The sequence below is a fragment of the Protopterus annectens genome, chromosome 13.part0 (assembly GCF_019279795.1).
Source record: "Protopterus annectens isolate FY-2018-M chromosome 13.part0, PAN1.0, whole genome shotgun sequence".
In the NCBI taxonomy this organism is placed as follows: domain Eukaryota; kingdom Metazoa; phylum Chordata; order Ceratodontiformes; family Protopteridae; genus Protopterus; species Protopterus annectens.
In genome coordinates this window covers 776,529,009-776,547,063 of record NC_056747.1, presented here as the reverse complement: position 1 = coordinate 776,547,063, position 18,055 = coordinate 776,529,009, and the positions used below count along the sequence as shown (strand labels likewise).

Sequence of the window (18,055 nt, the reverse complement as noted above, 5' to 3'; positions counted from 1 at the left end):
ATTTATGGTGGTAAGTGAACTGCTGTCGTGGTGAAGCAAGTTAAAAAAAAAAAAAAAGTTTCCTTAGGAATTCACCAATAACGTACTTGGTGAAACTAAGTCTCAGAGATAAGAGCACATGACTGAGGTTTAGTAGGTTGTGATGCCTGGTGGTACAATGGGTCTGCCTAAGAATTAATCGTCATTAATGTCATGCTGGTCGCCTCCCTTCACACACGTTTTTTTCCTCTGCAACAATTTCGTAATGTTCCATAAACATAGGTCCTTTTACCACCTTCACCCTGCCCATTTGAAAACTTTAAATCTGTGTTAATTGTCTGCTGTGCATAAGTGAATCCTTTCACTTTGTGTGTTCTTGGTATACCGTGGAAACACTGTTATTATATGAGAAACATTTTTCATTCTCACGGTGAAGTTGGTTTATTTTACAACTGTCACACTAGCTCTGGAACAGTTACAGTTAGTTGTTATTTTACATTAAGAAGGTTCATGGTCTGCACTCTTGTGGGAGAAGAGGCTGGACTCTGCCCTTCTGAGCTGGGAATTTCTGGTTAAAGGCTTATAGTGCCTGCATATTTGAACTATTTCTTACTGTAATTGGTACACCTTGTTTGCTGTAGCATAGACTAGATGCAGGTCTGCTGAATCTAGCTTTGTTTGTATGCTTGTTATTTCCCTGAAAAGCTAATTCCACCTAAAACGCAGCTTTTCAGTGCTTCTGTGGATCCCTAGTGATATCTGCATTGCTTACTGTACTTATTTCCTTGTTTCACTTGAAAGAAAGTTACTGTTTGTCATTTTTGCATTTAACTTACCTGGCACTTGCTCACTAAAACAATTATATAAGTCAGCACTAAAAAATTAAAAGCACTACACCCTCACAAACTCCCCCTGGAGTACCTTGCTCCCCATTGGCCACTTTTTTCAATTATAAAGAAATTCCCAATACTATTCTAGCATGTCCAAAGGTCAGTTGTCAATCTCCTCTCCAGTCCAGCTGGTGAATCTGGGAATCTTGAGGCAATGTTACAGCTGCCTCATGTACACAGACAACCCTCTCCTCCTCCCAACAAATTCCAACACATGTGAGAGATGCAACCATATAGCCAAACTGGAGGCTAAGCTCTCTCAACTCAGTACTGGCGTAACCAGTCAGGAGGAGAAGGAAACCACACTCACTACAATTCCAGTCTCACATAGACCTACCACGACAGCAAACCAAACACATAAACACACAAAAACATACTTGGGAGGCTCTAAATAAAAATCTGCCTAAGCAGCAGAGACCTCCAAAGCAGACACCCAAGCAACCTCTACCCCAAAACAAAACACGTGCAACACATAGCTCACAAAGCCAGTGTGCCGAACAGTCACAGCCCTTAAGGCTAAACAACACACCTGATACACTTGTAATAGGTGACTCTATCATCAGGCACACTGACGTCCCACTCACCAGGCTGAACAAGGAGAAGGTCACGGTGAGCTGCCTAGCAGGCGCTAGGATCCGCCACATAACACAAGCACTCAGGTCACTCCAAGGCAAGTACAAATATGACTCAGTCATTGTCCATGCTGGTGTGAATGACCTGAGACGTACCTCCCTGGACTAATGAAAAGAGACATAGAGGAGCTCTCTGAGCATGTAGCCCAGGCCAGTATGACCCTGGCCTTGAGTAGCATCTTACCCTCACCAAGAATGATGCCACAGTATGAAGACAAGATTATCAATTTCAACAATTGGCTTAAGTATTGGTGTCATTCAAAGGGGATCCAATGCCTGTCAGCCTGGGATGACATGCTCGACGAGCCACGTTGCTTCGCTAGGGACGGCTTGCACCTGTCACCCCTGGGCTTTTGGATATTGGCAAAGGCTCTTGCTACCCCCATAGTGCCTTTTTTAGGCAAGGCTCAAAAGACAAACCCACCTCCATAGGTATCACAAGGGATAAGAAACTAAGAGTAATGCTACTCAATGCCAGAAGTCTAAACCTCAAGATGCACGCACTCGAAACTCTCCTTAGCATGGAGAACATCGATATCTGTGCAGTAACAGAAACCTGGTTCAAGGCTCTCGAGAGCACCCCAGCACTACCAGGTTATACCTCATACCATGCTTTTCGGCCCCAAAACTTGGACTGAACCACAAAAGAAGGGGGAGTATCAATATTCGTCAAAGATACCCACACCTCCAGGTTGGTGGCACAGCACGAAGCATCAGAGACTATCCATGTGCAACTAACAGTGGGTAAAACTGCCTTCCAGTTTATAGCCTGCTACAGACCACCCTCCCAAACCCAGGAACCCCACTCGGCCTTCCTGAGAACATTGGAAAATATGAAGGTCTCTCCAAACACCATTATATTGGGTGACTTCAACTACCCAACCATAGACTGGGAGCATTACTCTAGCTCCAACACCCTAGCCCAAAGGTTCCTAGAATTTATAAACTCAAATGCTATGGAACAACTTGTTACCACTCCCACAAGAGGGGAAAACATACTGGACCTGATCATCACCAACTTGGGGACTCTATGCTCCAGACCAGAAGTGTATCCCTCACTGGTAAGATCAGACCATAAACTAATCTCACTGGATATTCACATCCCGACCCCACCCCATGCCCAGAAAACCACAGTGAAAAACTTCTCTAAAGCAAACTTCACACTCCTCAAAACCAAGGTGGAATCCTTCAAAGCCCCCGGGCCTGTGGATAATACTGCCCAGACCGCAAAATCCTTTATAAACGCATTCTATGAACACCTTCAGGAATGCATGGATCATGCAATCCCAGATAAAACCAAGACCCAATCCTCCAAAGGCAGATGTCCTGTCTGGTGGAACCCAGCCATAAACAAACTATACAATAGAAGGAGGAAGCTACTACATGATAGAGCAAAATCCCAAAAAGGGAAGGCATCTCTGATCAGTATTAGCAAAAAACTATGGGCACTCATAAAATCGTCTAAGGCCAGCTTCGAGAAAAATTGCACAGGACACTAAGGATAATCACAAGGCTTTCTTTAGTTATGTTAGAAACCTGGGTGGGAATTCCCAGATATGCTCAGAATTAGTCCAAAATGACAAAAAATACACCGAACCCACAGACATTGCCAACATCCTAGCTGACAGGTTCAGCGCAAACTTCTCCCCCCCACCAAAGGGCTAATATCTATCCCAGCAGAGTGCTGCCTCCCTGACATCTCAGATGCTCAGGTAAGAACTGCCCTCTCCAAAGCAAGAAACACAGCATCAATGGGACCAGATGGTGTCCCGGGCTGTGTCCTATATGAACTCCAAGAAGAGCTAAACCCAAACCCAAAACTACTGTTCAATCTCTGCCTTACTACAGGATATGTACCCAAAGAGTGGCGTACAGCAACAGTGGTCCCTCTCCACAAAGGTGGTGCCTCAATGGATCCTGGAAACTATCGCCCCATAAGTCTCACTAGCTTGGTCTGCAAAGCTATGGAAAGGATCAGCATGGACCTTATAAATAAAGATATTGGGGACCTGCAGACACTGGATCCTACCCAGTTCGGCTTTGTTAAGGGCAGATCCTGCCTCTTGAACCTGGTCGATTTCTTTGAAACAGTCACCAAGGCCATTGACAAGGGGAAGGTGGTCCACACAGCCTACCTGGACCTCACAAAAGCCTTTGATACAATACCCCACTCGGGCATTATAGATAAGCTCACCAGCTTAAATATAAACCCCTATGTCACTAGATGGGTTGCAAACTGGCTCAAGGACAGAACCCACATGGTTAGAATAGCTGGAGCCATGTCAGACTCCAAACCAGTTACAAGTGGCATCCCACAAGGCTCAGTCCTGGGACCTCTCTTGTTCGGTATATATTTCTCGGAGGTACAGGCCAACATGGAAGGACTGTGGCTGACCAAGTTCGCAGATGACTGCAAACTGGGTGCCATAATAGACTCTCCAGCTGACACAAGCATCCTCCAAAAGGGCCTCATAGAAACAGACAACTGGTGCCAGAGCCATGGTCTCAAGCTAAACGCCAAAAGGTGTATAGTCATCCCCTTTGGCAAAAACAAAGTGCCCACAAATTACCACATAGGTGGTAATCCATTAAGTACAGAAGAAGTAATTAGGGACCTGGGGACCCAAGTTGATAGCAATCTCTCATTTGACAACCACGTGGCCAAAGTGGTCAAAAAACATTTTATATAGCCCACCTAATCATGAAGGGATTCACATCTAGATCAGGGGAGGTCATCGTGCCTCTTTACTCATCTCTCATCAGGCCCATAATTGAGTACAATGCCCCTTTTGGGATGTACCTTACCAGACACCTGCAGCAACTGGAAAGACCCCAAAAGTACCTCACCAAGAGGATCAAGGGGCTCAAACAGATGCCGTATGCTGCCCGGTTAAAGAAACTCCAGCTCTACTTGGTGGCATACCACCTGCTCAGAGTCGATCTGTGCCTGACGTATAAAGCCATGTCCAACCCGGAATTAATGGACATGCTGCACCTCAGAAAATCCAAATCCCATCGAGCTAAGCGCTCACGGGACTTGAACCTCAGCACTGAAATAAATAGGACATGCTGGAGGGACAGATTCATAACCCAGAGGCTCCCTTCACTCTGGAATAAAATCCCAGTCCAGGTTAGGCAGAGTCCCTCATTGACTCTCTTCAAGAGGAATCTTGATGAGTGGATGGGAGATCGTAGGTTTACCCCGGGTATCAGTTCTGTGTCACTGTTAGACAGAGGCACAGTATACTAACCTTGAAAAAGGGCATAGCAAAATTAATTTAATATGGGTGGCGAAAGCCATACACACTCTGGCTAGGCTTATAAATGCCCTAGGGCAGATAGCCTAGTATGAACCTATGAACCTATATGAAGGTCTCCATTATAACGTTTGTTTTTGTAAATGCAGCATATTCTGTGTTTAGCTTTTAATAGGTAAATCTATTTGGATTTATATAGCATGTGTATGTACATGTTCTGCCGAATTATTTTGTCTTTCCGAAATGTAAGGGTATGTATATCAAGAGATGTTCCCTCCCAAAAAAAGGCACACATTAGTCTTTTCATGTTCATTCTACTTCTGTTTTAAGGCCGCTATCGCGGGGGCCACTATAATAAGGAAGTACCCAGATGCTTACATACTCTTACAGATCACTTATGACAAAGCAAATGCATACACACCACAATGTATGCAAAATAAATGCTCAGTGGCATAAAACAGAACACTGACATGCTGCAATACTGATTTGACACATTCTTGTATGCTATAAAACAAACAAAACAAATACTTACACAGAATAACACGCTAAGTAAGCAATAACATGCTGTAATACAGATGACTGGGGAGACACTAGCATTCCACAAAGTAGATAGGGCAAATACCTAAAAGTCACAAAGTACAAACAAGGCAAACAGACAGTAACACAAACAGGACACATTCTCATAATGTACAACCCATATAAAGCTAAGAGACTGTAACACATCAAGACACATTCTCAAAATGTACACTATAGATAAAGCAAATACCTACTAATGACAGTCCACACAGGTCAAAAGTCTACTATCCACAACAGAGAAAGGAATAATGCTTATGTGCCACAACATAGGCAGTACAAGTAATAACACAGCACGGTACAAACATGGCAAGTATTGGCAGATTACATAAACAGGCAAAGAATGATATTCTGCATCATCAGTGGGGTAAAACAAACACACACACAGCAACAGAATGTGAAAATGCCGACATATTGAAGCACAGACAAGGCAAATATAAATGCAGCAATATAAAAAAGGTAGACCTACACATAGCAATACAAATAAAGCAAATGCCTACATGAAGGATGAAAATAAAGCTAGATGTCACATACAGCAATACAAACTAGGTCTAACTCAAGTACCACAATACTAATAAGCCACAATGCAGACATGTTAAAATCAGAACGACCCAACATCACAGAGGCTAAAACAACTCAAATAAGAAATCACAAACATGAAAATCTCAAGGCCAGATGAGTATATATAGTTTTGTACAGCGCTGTCAGGAACATTTGTTTTCACTGAAAGGATGGTAAATGACAGGGTTAGATTGCTGGCAGCAGTGACAGAAAGAAAGATTGCGATAGGAGGTGGCACAATACATGATGAGGAAAACAAAGACATACATCCCAGACAAGGAAGATGGAATGTGTATCACTAGATAAAGGGTGTAAAACAGAGCAGGTCGCTAGCTGTATTCACTAAGGGCTCTTTTTTTATAACAAATGATGTTACACAAAATTCTGTTACAGAGTACTCAACTTAGTCTTTTTAAAGTCTTAACATTTAAATATGTACTCATACAAATTTAAAACAAAAACATACTTTTTCTTTCTGGATTTCATTCTTTGTAGCTGAGATTTTTGACTTCACGTCCTCGATTTCATGGTCTGGGGTGAGGATGAGTTGAGGAGAGGGTTCAGAATCTTCCACAGATGGTAAGGTAAGATCTACCAACGGCACGTACCACTTACACTCATACTGCTGGTGTTTCCTGCAAGTTGAAAGGAAAATAATTAAATAGGCACAGTGCTCTTCTCAAAAAGAAGAAAATCCCCTGTACTTTACTTATTATGAATTAACAATTTAAATACAGATCTTCACTGGGACAGCATAGGACACTGCTCGCATTATCGCGATTTGTGCATTGCTTCCATAAAACACATTTTCCGAGTTTTAACAAAATCTCACCAACATAAAATATATACATGATGATTTTAATTTACTCATCTAGGTATAATTCTGCAATTCACATACTTTCTTCCCTTTCAGCTATTCATTGTTACTGAAGAGAAAAAACATTGTTGTGTTCTAAGAAAGAAGCACTGCTTCATGGCTAAAGGCCAGTTGAGTTGAATGAGACACTCACTTAAACATTACACAGTACACAAAGTATTACAGAGGTTATTCATAATGCATGGTTATAGCTTACCTTCATAACCTGCACTGTATCAAATCTCATAGCAGTAGCAGCAGTTCCAGCTCAAGCAGTAAGTCTTGTCAAAGCAGAACCCCCCACTATTTAAACTTCTAGAACTGTCCCAACTTATTTCCGCAGAAAACACTTTCAAATTAAGGCACAATAAATGCCATTTCTGACTCGCAATGGCATCTAACAAGAACTGAACACAAAATCAATAAGAAAATAAGAACTGAAAACAAGAGGCTACCCAACCAGAATCACACAGGTAGTAGAACAGCAGATGCTTATCTGTTTTAATTATTGGTGTAAGTACTCTACACGAAATATGTGCATGCTACAAACTGGGTAAATAAGTCTGGGTGAAACAAAAAAAAAGATGTACATAATACTTGCAGGGCATATGATAAAACCTCCTACAGTATTATTAAAAACAAAATAACCTGCATCTAGTACTCATGATTATTACAACAGTGTTAAGAAATTAATTATATATACTTATAAATAGAAAGCTTAGTAAATACACGAAACTCATTTTATCTAGCTCATAGGATATTTGCTTTCAGAGATCTGTTAATCTTGAAAGACGCTTGTACCTGCAACATGCATTGTTGGGAGATGAAGAAATTTGCACATCTGCTTCCAGTGGACATGTGAGTTCCTCTGGCACCTGAATTAGCAAAGGACTGCGTGTTACATGTTATTATTATTTTATTTTTTTATTTTTTTGTAGGTGCACATTCTGGTTACCCACTTAATCTTAAATCCCTAAAAGCAACATTAATTAATTCCATTACTTCTTGACAGGATTATGAAACTACATTCAAACAAATTTGTGTGTGACAACATTTTCAGATAGCAGTTCAGTAATTGTATATAAAACTGCTGGTGCAGTACACTTGTTATTAATAGTTATCATGTACTGTTTAGAACAGGCAGAAAAGTCCTAACTATAACAATAAGAAGAGGTTTACGCTAAGTTCACATTTCTGCATTAAGCTCTCTTACTCTGCTATGTCTTTCAAATTATCTGAAGTTATTTCTTATGTACATTTGCTTTTTATGAATAACATCTTTCAAATACAATTACAACAGCATTTTACTGTAAGTTATCATACCAGATTAGCTGTACCACACGGCATTTAAACTGTATACATGTTACTTTTATTTGTAACCACAGTGCACCAACAAATGTCAGTAGCAGCCATGAATCCTTACCTCAGAAATACAGCTATGCAAGAGTGCATGTCTGTCTCACCTGTGAATCGTTATTTCAGAAAGGAATAACGTACTTAGTGCCATAATATCTGTCCCAAAGATCTATAGTTAAGATGAGTTATTTTGACGTATAGCATCATCTGTGGGGAGGCAGAGGAAGATACTGCGGTCTTCTTCTTTCGGCTTTTTCCCGGTTAGGGGTCGCCACAATGGATCACCTGTCTGCTCATGATTGGCAGTGGAGTTTTACAGTGTCGAGTTGCCAAGCCCGGTACCCAACCTTCCACTGAAGACACAGACACACACACACACGCACACGCACGCACAAACACACACACAAACACACACACCTAGGGCCAATTTAGAGTATCCAATCCACCTACAGCATGTCTTTGGGATGTGGGAGGAAACTGGAGCACCTGGAGGAAACCCACACGACCACAGGGAGGACATGTAGACTCCGCACAGAAGGCACCCCAGCAGGAAGATACTGCAGTATAAGTGCTTAAAGCTAGTCCGGGATTTAGAAGTACATCTCCTGGTAAGTGTGCTTGCTTTGTTGGCAAAGTAAGATGAAGCCTAGACTGCAACCCAGGTGACCCAAGTTCAATTAGGGTTTCGGGCACTTGGCTCAAGCAAAGGAGGACAGATTTACCCACCCAGGGTGGTTCTCAACAGGCCCGTTGTACTGCTCTACTGACAAAAAGTCATAGATGGAGAGCAGAGGTTCAACATAATGAGGGCAGCTAGTGCAGGTAAGCCATGGATGAGGCTGCCCAAACTGGTGATGGTAGCCATTATCAATGTGCGAGTGGAAGCACATATGCACAGATAGGTACAGGTGGTCCCTGAGGTGATGCGAGTGCTCATATCACCACCAAGGGAACGGGGTTGGCTATCAAAAAAATACCTGCTAGGATGCTGGTGAAGGTGGTTTGGAATGACCTTCCAGCCATCATATATAACCAACATGAAGAATCAAGAACTTCAAAGAAGCCTTTAAAATGCATCTCTTACCTGAATCCCTCCACAACTGCTAAAGTGGCAATGTTTTTTTTTTCCAAACACCTTTAATGACTTATCACTTGTGACATAGGCAACTTTACATTCATTTATTTATTTTTATTTGGCATTTGTTTACTGGGAAAGTCCAACTGGTTATGAGCCCATTTTCAGTGGAGGCCTGGGGAGAAAAGTTCCACAGTACACACTGAACAGAAAAAATGAACAATGGTTACAAATACTAAGACAATAACAAAGTAGTACACTATGTGAACACAATAAAAGAAAATAAACAAAATATAAGGCAAGCAATAAAGTTGACCATACATTATATGCAAGATAGAAAAGCGTTCCTAATATGCATGTTACACAATGATGGATGAAAAATATGTAACAGAATAAGTAATAGATCGTAAAAGCCATATACTCTTTCTGGCAGGAGAAAGTACAGCTGTGTACACTTACCATAAAAGTAGATGTTCGAGTGTATTCACTGTTGCAGTCATTACATTTGGGTAATCCTGCTGGCAGGTTGCCATCAGTCAGCCTGAATTCCAAAGTCTTGGGTTCTGCGTCGGCTGTTGTCACCCCTTCCCTGACGTCAGGTCGTCAGGGGTGTAAAAGAAGCAGCCAATGCCATTTTCTTTCGTTTCTCTTACCCCAGATGTCAGGTGCCCCCAAAAAGGGTGGTCAAAATTTATATCTATATATAAAATAACATGCAGCAATATACATTTTACCTTCATTCACAAGCAAATACACCACATAGGTTGTATAAATCAAAGAAGGAAATACAGGTTCCATCAGAAGAAAAGGGGAGATGGCGGGTGGGTAACCTGGACTGCAACAGTGAATACCCTTGAACATCTACATTTATGGTAAGTGCACACAACTGTACTATGTTCATTGTGTTTCACTATTGCAGTCATTACATTTGGGTAGATTCCCAAAGCTATGGTTGGGAGGCTGCAGCTAAATAGCATTAGGAGCGGCTATGAGATACTGCATGACTGCAGTGGCAAAGCCTGCCCTGGATTTGGAGTAGAGTGGCAGATGATAGTTCTTTGTAAAGGTGTGCACTGAACTCCAAGTAGCTGCCTCTAAAATGTCCTTGGTTGGTACTACCTGAGAAAGGCTCCTGAAGTGGCTGCAGCTCTGGTGGAATGTGGCCTAATGCCCTTAGGAGCTGGCTTGCCATGGTATAAGTAGCAGAAATTAATGCAGTGGCCTATCCACTTTGAAATAGCCTTTCCTTGTGATCCTGCAGCATATGCCACTAGTAATTGCTCTGTCTTTCTGAAAACTTTTGTTCTGTCCAAGTAGAATCTAAGCTGTCTGTGTACGTCCAAAGAATGCAGAATTCTTTCCCCCTTGTTCTGTGGATTTGGATAAAAAGTTGGCAGATGAATGGTTTGGTTAACAGCCACACTGGACACCACTTTAGGCATAAATGTTGGGTTTGTCCTCAGGGAGACCCTGTCCGGATAAAAAATGATAAAAGGTTCCACAGCCATGAGTGCCTGTAGCTCTGAAACTCGTCTTGCAGAAGTTATTGCTAGGAGCAGAGCTGTTTTCTAAGATAAAAACTTTATATTCGCAGTAGCAGCTGGCTCAAAAGGAGGCAGGGTGAGTTTTTCCAAGACATAGTTGAGGTCCCATGCAGGCACTGGTGATCTCCTTGGAGACCTTAAAGTTTTGGCTCCTCTGAGGTACTGTTTTAATAAGGGATGAGAAAAGATTGGTGGCTCTGCATTGTAACGAGCCGAAATGGCAGAGGCATGAATTTTAATAGATGAGAAATATAGGCCTTTGTCCAGCATCTCAGTTAAGTATTGTAAAATCTGAGGAATATTTGGCACAGCTGTATCTGTTCCTTGTGCCTGGTTCCAAGCACAGAATCTCTTCCATTTTCCAGCATAATATTTTCTAGTACTAGGCCTTCTGGCTTCCAAAATTACATCCATCACAGCTTTGCTGAGAGGTGTGTTTCGTATGACTACATTATCCGCCATGCTGCCAGGTTTGAAGTCCTGAGCTGGCTGTGCAGGATCTGATTGTTTTGCTGGAACAGTAGATGCGGTACTTGAGGAAGGGCCCAAGCTGGGCATTGAGACAAGCTCCTTAATATTGGGTACCAGTGCTGGTGGGGCCAGTCTGGTGCAATCAATATCATCTTTGGCTTCTCCTGTCTGACCTTTAGGTGTACCTTGGGGAGGAGAGGCAGAGGGGGAAAGGCATACTGATAGGTTTTTCCAGCTGAAGGATAGGGAGTCCACTTTCCATGCTTATCTGTGATAAATCCTTGTGCAGAATCACTTTAGTTGGTAGTTGTGAGGGGAGGCAAATAGATCTATGTCCGGGCATCCCCATTTCCTTGTTATCATGCTGAAGACTTGTGGATCCAGCTGCCACTCGTGGGGATCCATGAGGTTTCTGCTTAGTTCGTCTGCCAGAGTATTTTTCCTTCCTGGCAGGAATTGTGCCTGCAAATGTACTTGGTAAGTCAATGCTGTGTCCCACAAAGTCATTACTAGTCTGCAAAGGTGGTAAGAATGTGTGCCCCCCTGCTTGTTTATATACCACATGACCGTGGTGTTGTCTGTCTTTATCAGTAGTTGTCCTGGATGAAGTAGGTCCTTGAAGGCTGTCAGGGCATTCTGAACAGCTAGCATCTCTTTTTGATTGATATGTAGATGCATTTGGTTTTAGGTCCATGTTCCCTGAATGCATCTTCTTGCCATGTGGGCCCCCCAGGCATAATCTGATGCATCCGCTGTTATTGTCTGCCTGGCTGGGGGTAATGTGAGCGGCTGTCCCTTGTTTTGGTGACAAGCCTTTGCCCACCATTGAAGCTCCTGTTGCAGGCAGGGAATGAGAGTAATTATAATTTCCAGGCTGTGGCAATTTTGAGTCCAAACACTTTTTAGGTACCATTGAAGTTTCCTCATATGCAGTCTTGCATATGGAATGAGTAGGATGCAGGATGCCATGAAGCCCAAAGCCTGCAGAATTTTTCTTGCAGATAACTGGGCCTTTGTTGCTAACATTTTGAAGTAGGTAGTCAGTTGCTTTTGTTTGTCTAGCGTGAGATAAGCCATCTGGGCAGTTGTATTTAAGCTTGCACCCAGGAATATTATCTCTTGAGAGGGTACTAGTTTTGATTTCTTTTCGTTGACTGTGTACCCTAGGCATGTTAGAAGTTTTTTCACAAACGCCAGATGCTGTAGGAGGATGTCCTTGTTCTCTGCTTGAATTAGACAGTCGTCCAAGTTAGGATATATTTGTATTCCTCTTTGTCTGCAGAATGCAATTACTGGTGCCAGGCACTTTGTAAAGACCCTGGGAGCAGTAGATAAGTCAAAGGGCAGTGCAGAGAATTGGTAATGCATTGAGCCAGCCTTGAATATGAGGTATCTTCTGCATATTTGTCTGATTGGGACATGCAGGTATGCCTCTTTTAGGTCTAAAGTTACACCAAGCGTTCTTGCCCAGCATGGGCAGTAGCTGCTGCAAAGTCAACATTTTGAATTTTGGTATATCCAGGAATGTATCCAGAATCTATAGGTCCAGTATTGGCCTCCAGGCCTGGTCCTTTCTAGGTACCAAGAACAGTCTTGAGTAAATTCCTTGTCCCCGCTCTTGCTCTGGCACTTGTTGAATGGCCCTCATGTCCATGAGGGATGAGACTTGTTTTTGTGCCTCTGCCCATTGATTTTTTGGCAGATCTGGCCAGCCGTTTGCCTTTGGCAGGGTATGGAAATGGAACTTATAGCCTTGTGACACAATATTTAGAACCCACTTGTCCTGGATTATAATGTGCCAATTTTGAGAAAAAAGTGCTAATTTTCCCCCTAAAGGTGCTGCCAGGAAATAAGTGCTTGGTGCACGCAGGGGGAAGTCATTGGGACTGTTCCCTGTAAGGTTGTGATTTGTCTTCTCCACTTTTGGAGGTAGAAGCACCCCATTGCTTTGACCTGTATGAACCTTGCGCCTGAGATCTGCCTCTAAGACATCTGGGTCTGCCCCTTTGAGATCTGTCTGATACAGGAAAGGACCAATTCTTTGTTGGCCAGTGTCTACTAAACCTAGGTGGCTGTACTTGTAAGAAATCTTTGACAGTTTGCATAGATTTAGCCTTGTCCTCCATTTTCTTTAACACCTCTTCTGCCTTAACACCAAACAAAAAATCATGCTGTAAAGGTGCATCTAATAATTTAACTTTAACATGATCAGGCAGATTTTGTTCCATTAACCAAGCATGCCTTCTAATTACAGAACCTGTAACTGCGGCCCTGCAGGAGGCCTCTAAAGAATCAAAACCACATTGCAAAGTATGCTTTCCAACTTGTTCAGCTGCATGCAAAATATCCTGCATTTCCTTGTTTTCTGTACATTCAGAGTTTAACAACATTTTCTGTTTAAGCAATGCCATGACATGTTGCTGATATTTGAGCATATGAAACTGACAGTTTAAGGCCCTTATAGCCAAGGTAGCAGATGTGTAAACCTTTTTTCCCCATCTATCCAGTGCCCTAGAATCCCTGTTAGAAGGGGTAGGGTTTTTTGCAGCGGAAGCCTTAACTCCCCTGGTACCCTGAGAAATAGTTTCTGGGTCTGCAGCAGGGCTTTTAAAAAGGAATTTATGTGAGTCAGGAACCCTGTAATATCTGTCAGGCTTAACAGGAGCTGGAGGTAAGGAGTCAGGGGTAAGGCTAGACTCCGAAAGCACATCATCTACAAGGTCTAACACAGGAGGGATGGCTAGTGGCTTGTGCTGAGGTAGTAACAGGAAATCCCTGAGCCTCTTTTTAGACTCTGAAAAATCTTGGCTCTGCCCGTGAAAATGCTCCCTCATGGTATGTAAGGTTTCCCAAAAGAATAGTCCTCAGGAGGAGAAGCTGAAGGAATGGATTCTTCAGCATCAGAATCCTCATAGGGGGGAAGAGAATATTCCTGATCAGAAGAAATGGAAACCTGATCTGAAGATTCATAGTCAATCTCTTGACTAGGCCTCTTATCAGGAGGGGGATGGTAACCCCTGATCAAGGTAATCAAGTCTTTGGCCATTTTGAGCATCTGTTTTTTTGGGCATGGAGGCCTATACACGTGGCTCTTGAGGTTGCCTCTTTGCCTTTGAAGGTGCTTTAGTCTTTGCCTTTGAAGTCGGTTTAATGTATACATGTTTGGGTCTGAATACACCCTCAGAAGCCGGTGCCTGCTCAGCGGCTCCAGACCCACCTGAAGGATCAGCATCTGAGGCGCCAATACCTTGAGTTTCCAGTGGCATGGCTGACTCCACATGGGAGTCGGTAGCGGCCTGCGACTCTAAAGTAGCGGTCGTCAGGGGACGCAAAAGTGCCTCACTGAGAACCAGCGAACCGGCACCTGGCTTAGGAGAAGCTTCGCAGTCGGTTTTGGGCCTCGGCTGTCTTTCTTTTTCTTTGCGTTTTTTGTGAACTCCGGTAGTCGGATGGCTTTCAGACGACATTTCTGGATAATTAAATCTGCATCCAAAATAGTTTAAAGCAAAATCATACCTACGCTTAATAGTGCGTTGGTTAAATCTAGCACAAAACCGACAACCCAGAAAATTATGATCAGGGCCTAGGCAAGGAATACAGTAAGAATGAAAGTCTTTATGAGGTATTTGCTTCCCACAAGAAATACAATTATTAACTTTTTCTGACATTGGTTCTGGAGCAAGAAAAAAGTTTCCCCAACGGGGTACTTAGCTTTATAGAAGACTTTGGATCTGAAATTCGAACTCGAAAATCTGAGGAGTTGGCCGACCGGCACTTGCGAACTGCTTCTGCTTCGGGCACCGCACGGCAAGAAAGACTAAAGAAAATGGTGTCGGCTGCTTCTTTTATACCCTTGACGACCTGACGTCAGGGAAGGGGCGACGACAGCCGACGCAGGACCCAAGACTTTGGAATTCAGGCCGACTGACGGCAACCTGCCAGCAGGATTACCCAAATGTAATGACTGCAACAGTAAAATACGATGAACATCTAGATAGTAAATTTCATCATAAATTCTGAGATAGATAAAGGTTAGTGTAAGAAAATAAAAAAAGGACATTAGAATGTTAAGGAATTAGAGGCGAGGCTAGAAAGTAGGTAAAGCAGGAAGGGAAGTAGGATATATATCAAGAGAGAGTCTGTTAAGAGTTGGGAAGAACGGAACGGAAAAGAGTACTAAGATGGCGTGGAGCATGGGCAGATCCACTTATTGGTTAGATGTTCTTTCAGCCTAGACTTGAAGGAATAGTAGTGGGATATAAGTCAGCTTGCTTCTGGAATGCTATTCTATGATTTGGCAACACAGTGAGAGTACAGACTAACCCCGTTAGATCTTTCAGGTTTGTAAATAGATAGTAGATACTTGTGAGAGGAGTGTAGGTCATGATATGGAATACAGTGTTGAAGTAGTGATGATGTAGTTTGTGAAAATGAGGTGTTGTACAGTATTTTGTGTGTTAGTGTTAATTGATTAAAAGTGAGAAGGTGGGGTAGTTTGAGGCAATTTAGGGACTTGAGAAAAGAGGAATGCTGAGAGTAGTGAGCCTGCCCTGTGGCAAATTTAGCTATTGTATTATATATTTATAGAAAAGTAATCAAAATATATTAACATAACGAATATTATACTTCACATATATTGCTATATATCATATAACCTAAGCAATATTACATAAATTATTCAATTGCTGCTTTTTTTAAACAAGAAACATCTTCATTAAACCATCACTTACTACATAGGCAATCATACATTTATGTACATGAAAACAAACCACACTGACAGAATCCTAGATGGAAGCATTTTACATCACAAACCATACTGACACACTCCCAGTTGGCAAACATTATACATCACTTTAATCTACCCAATCTTTCTCACTCAAACATTACATAGCTCATTTAAGTCCTGCTTCCTTTTAGGCCTCATTCATCCTTTGTATCTCACATAGTAATACATCCATCTGGGATACCTTAAATTTTATCCCTGGAATGTATATTACAGCTTCTACTATGATTTATAATGTGTGTGTATACTTCTTAAAAGTATATACATGTATAATACCATATTGACTGTTAAGAAGAACTTCATATGGGTGGCAAGGCCCTAACTGTGATACATGTTCTTTTGCTTTAGCTTATGTTGTACATTAGGTATTTCAGCTCTGCTTGCTGGTCTGAAAAGGGTCAACAGACCAGACCATAAACCAGTCATCAAATAATATAAAAAAACACAGTTTGCATAATGGTTAAGGTTATTACCTTCCATGCACAAGGTTCGATCCCGACCTCTGGCCAATGCCTACGTGGAGCTTGCATGTTCTCCCTGAGTCTCTATGGGGTTCTTGCCACCTCCCAAAAACATGCTGGGTGTTTCCACCTCAAACTCACCCAAGAATGGAGCAGCAGTACAGACACTAGATGGTGCCTTTGGGAGGAAGAGTTGACACTTTGGGCTTTAACTGCGGTGTGCAAAATCTCCTACAGAGGAGAACACACATCACAGACTAGATGTCATGTCAAATGTAGCCACTCAATGTGGTGTAAAAAATGACTATAGGTGATTCAGTCATGTTGACTGTGTCACAAAAGCAGGCATGGCTATTTGCTGGTGATAAGTGGGTTGTGTACCTGGCCTACACAGACCTACAGCAGGGACTCATGCTAACACTGGGAGGGGTCTATGGAACCTTAGTGGCTAGTGTGTGCCTGTCAAAGAGCCAATCAAGCTACTGGCTGGTGTCCAGTTGCCCAGCTTGGGTTACCTAGCACTGAGCAAAAGTTTGATGTAAAACCAATCAACCTGCCAAACATAAACTAAGAATTGCTACACTCAATATAGGTTCACTGACAGGATGGAGCTTGGAAGGGTATGACATGCTAATAAGGAGGAAGCTTGACATCTTTGTATCCAGGAGACAAGGTGGAAGGACAGTGCAGCAAAGCCAAATGGCTTGGGATCCAGAGTCTACTACTCAAGGGGAGGATACAATACAAATGGTGTGAGAATTGTGGTGAAGGAAAGACTGCAGGAGACAGTGATGATGTCATCAGAATTAATGACAGACTCAGTGCAATTAGACTGTAGTGTAAGGATAGGAAGTATTGATAATGTCACTCCAATTAGACTGTAGTGTAAGGATAGGAAGTATTGATAATGTCACTCCAATTAGACTGTAGTGTAAGGATAGGAAGTATTGATAATGTCACTCCAATTAGACTGTAGTGTAAGGATAGGAAGTATTGATAATGTCACTCCAATTAGACTGTAGTGTAAGGATAGGAAGTATTGATAATGTCACTCCAATTAGACTGTAGTGTAAGGATAGGAAGTATTGATAATGTCACTCCAATTAGACTGTAGCGTAAGGATAGGAAGTATTGATAATGTCACTCAAATTAGACTGTAGCGTAAGGATAGGAAGTATTGATAATGTCACTCCAATTAGACTGTAGCGTAAGGATAGGAAGTATTGATAATGTCACTCCAATTAGACTGTAGCATAAGGATAGGAAGTATTGATAATGCCACTCCAATTAGACTGTAGCGTAAGGATAGGAAGTATTGATAATGTCACTCCAATTAGACTGTAGCGTAAGGATAGGAAGTATTGATAATGTCACTCCAATTAGACTGTAGTGTAAGGATAGGAAGTATTGATAATGTCACTCCAATTAGACTGTAGTGTAAGGATAGGAAGTATTGATAATGTCACTCCAATTAGACTGTAGTGTAAGGATAGGAAGTATTGATAATGTCACTCCAATTAGACTGTAGTGTAAGGATAGGAAGTATTGATAATGTCACTCCAATAAGACTGTAGTGTAAGGATAGGAAGTATTGATATTGTCACTCCAATTAGACTG

At 42.1% G+C, this 18,055-nt stretch overlaps 1 protein-coding gene across 6 annotated transcripts in view; it reads right to left on the bottom strand.

Moving 5' to 3' along the window:
- Positions 1–18,055, bottom strand: part of ABR (ABR activator of RhoGEF and GTPase) — a 2,680,879-nt gene that overhangs the window by 555,001 nt on the left and 2,107,823 nt on the right. For all 6 annotated transcript variants that reach the window (XM_044054480.1, XM_044054482.1, XM_044054481.1 and 3 more), the window contains one exon: positions 6,359–6,527. In XM_044054480.1, coding sequence (XP_043910415.1) covers positions 6,359–6,527 — 169 coding nt within the window. The remainder of the gene's footprint in view (positions 1–6,358; positions 6,528–18,055) is intronic.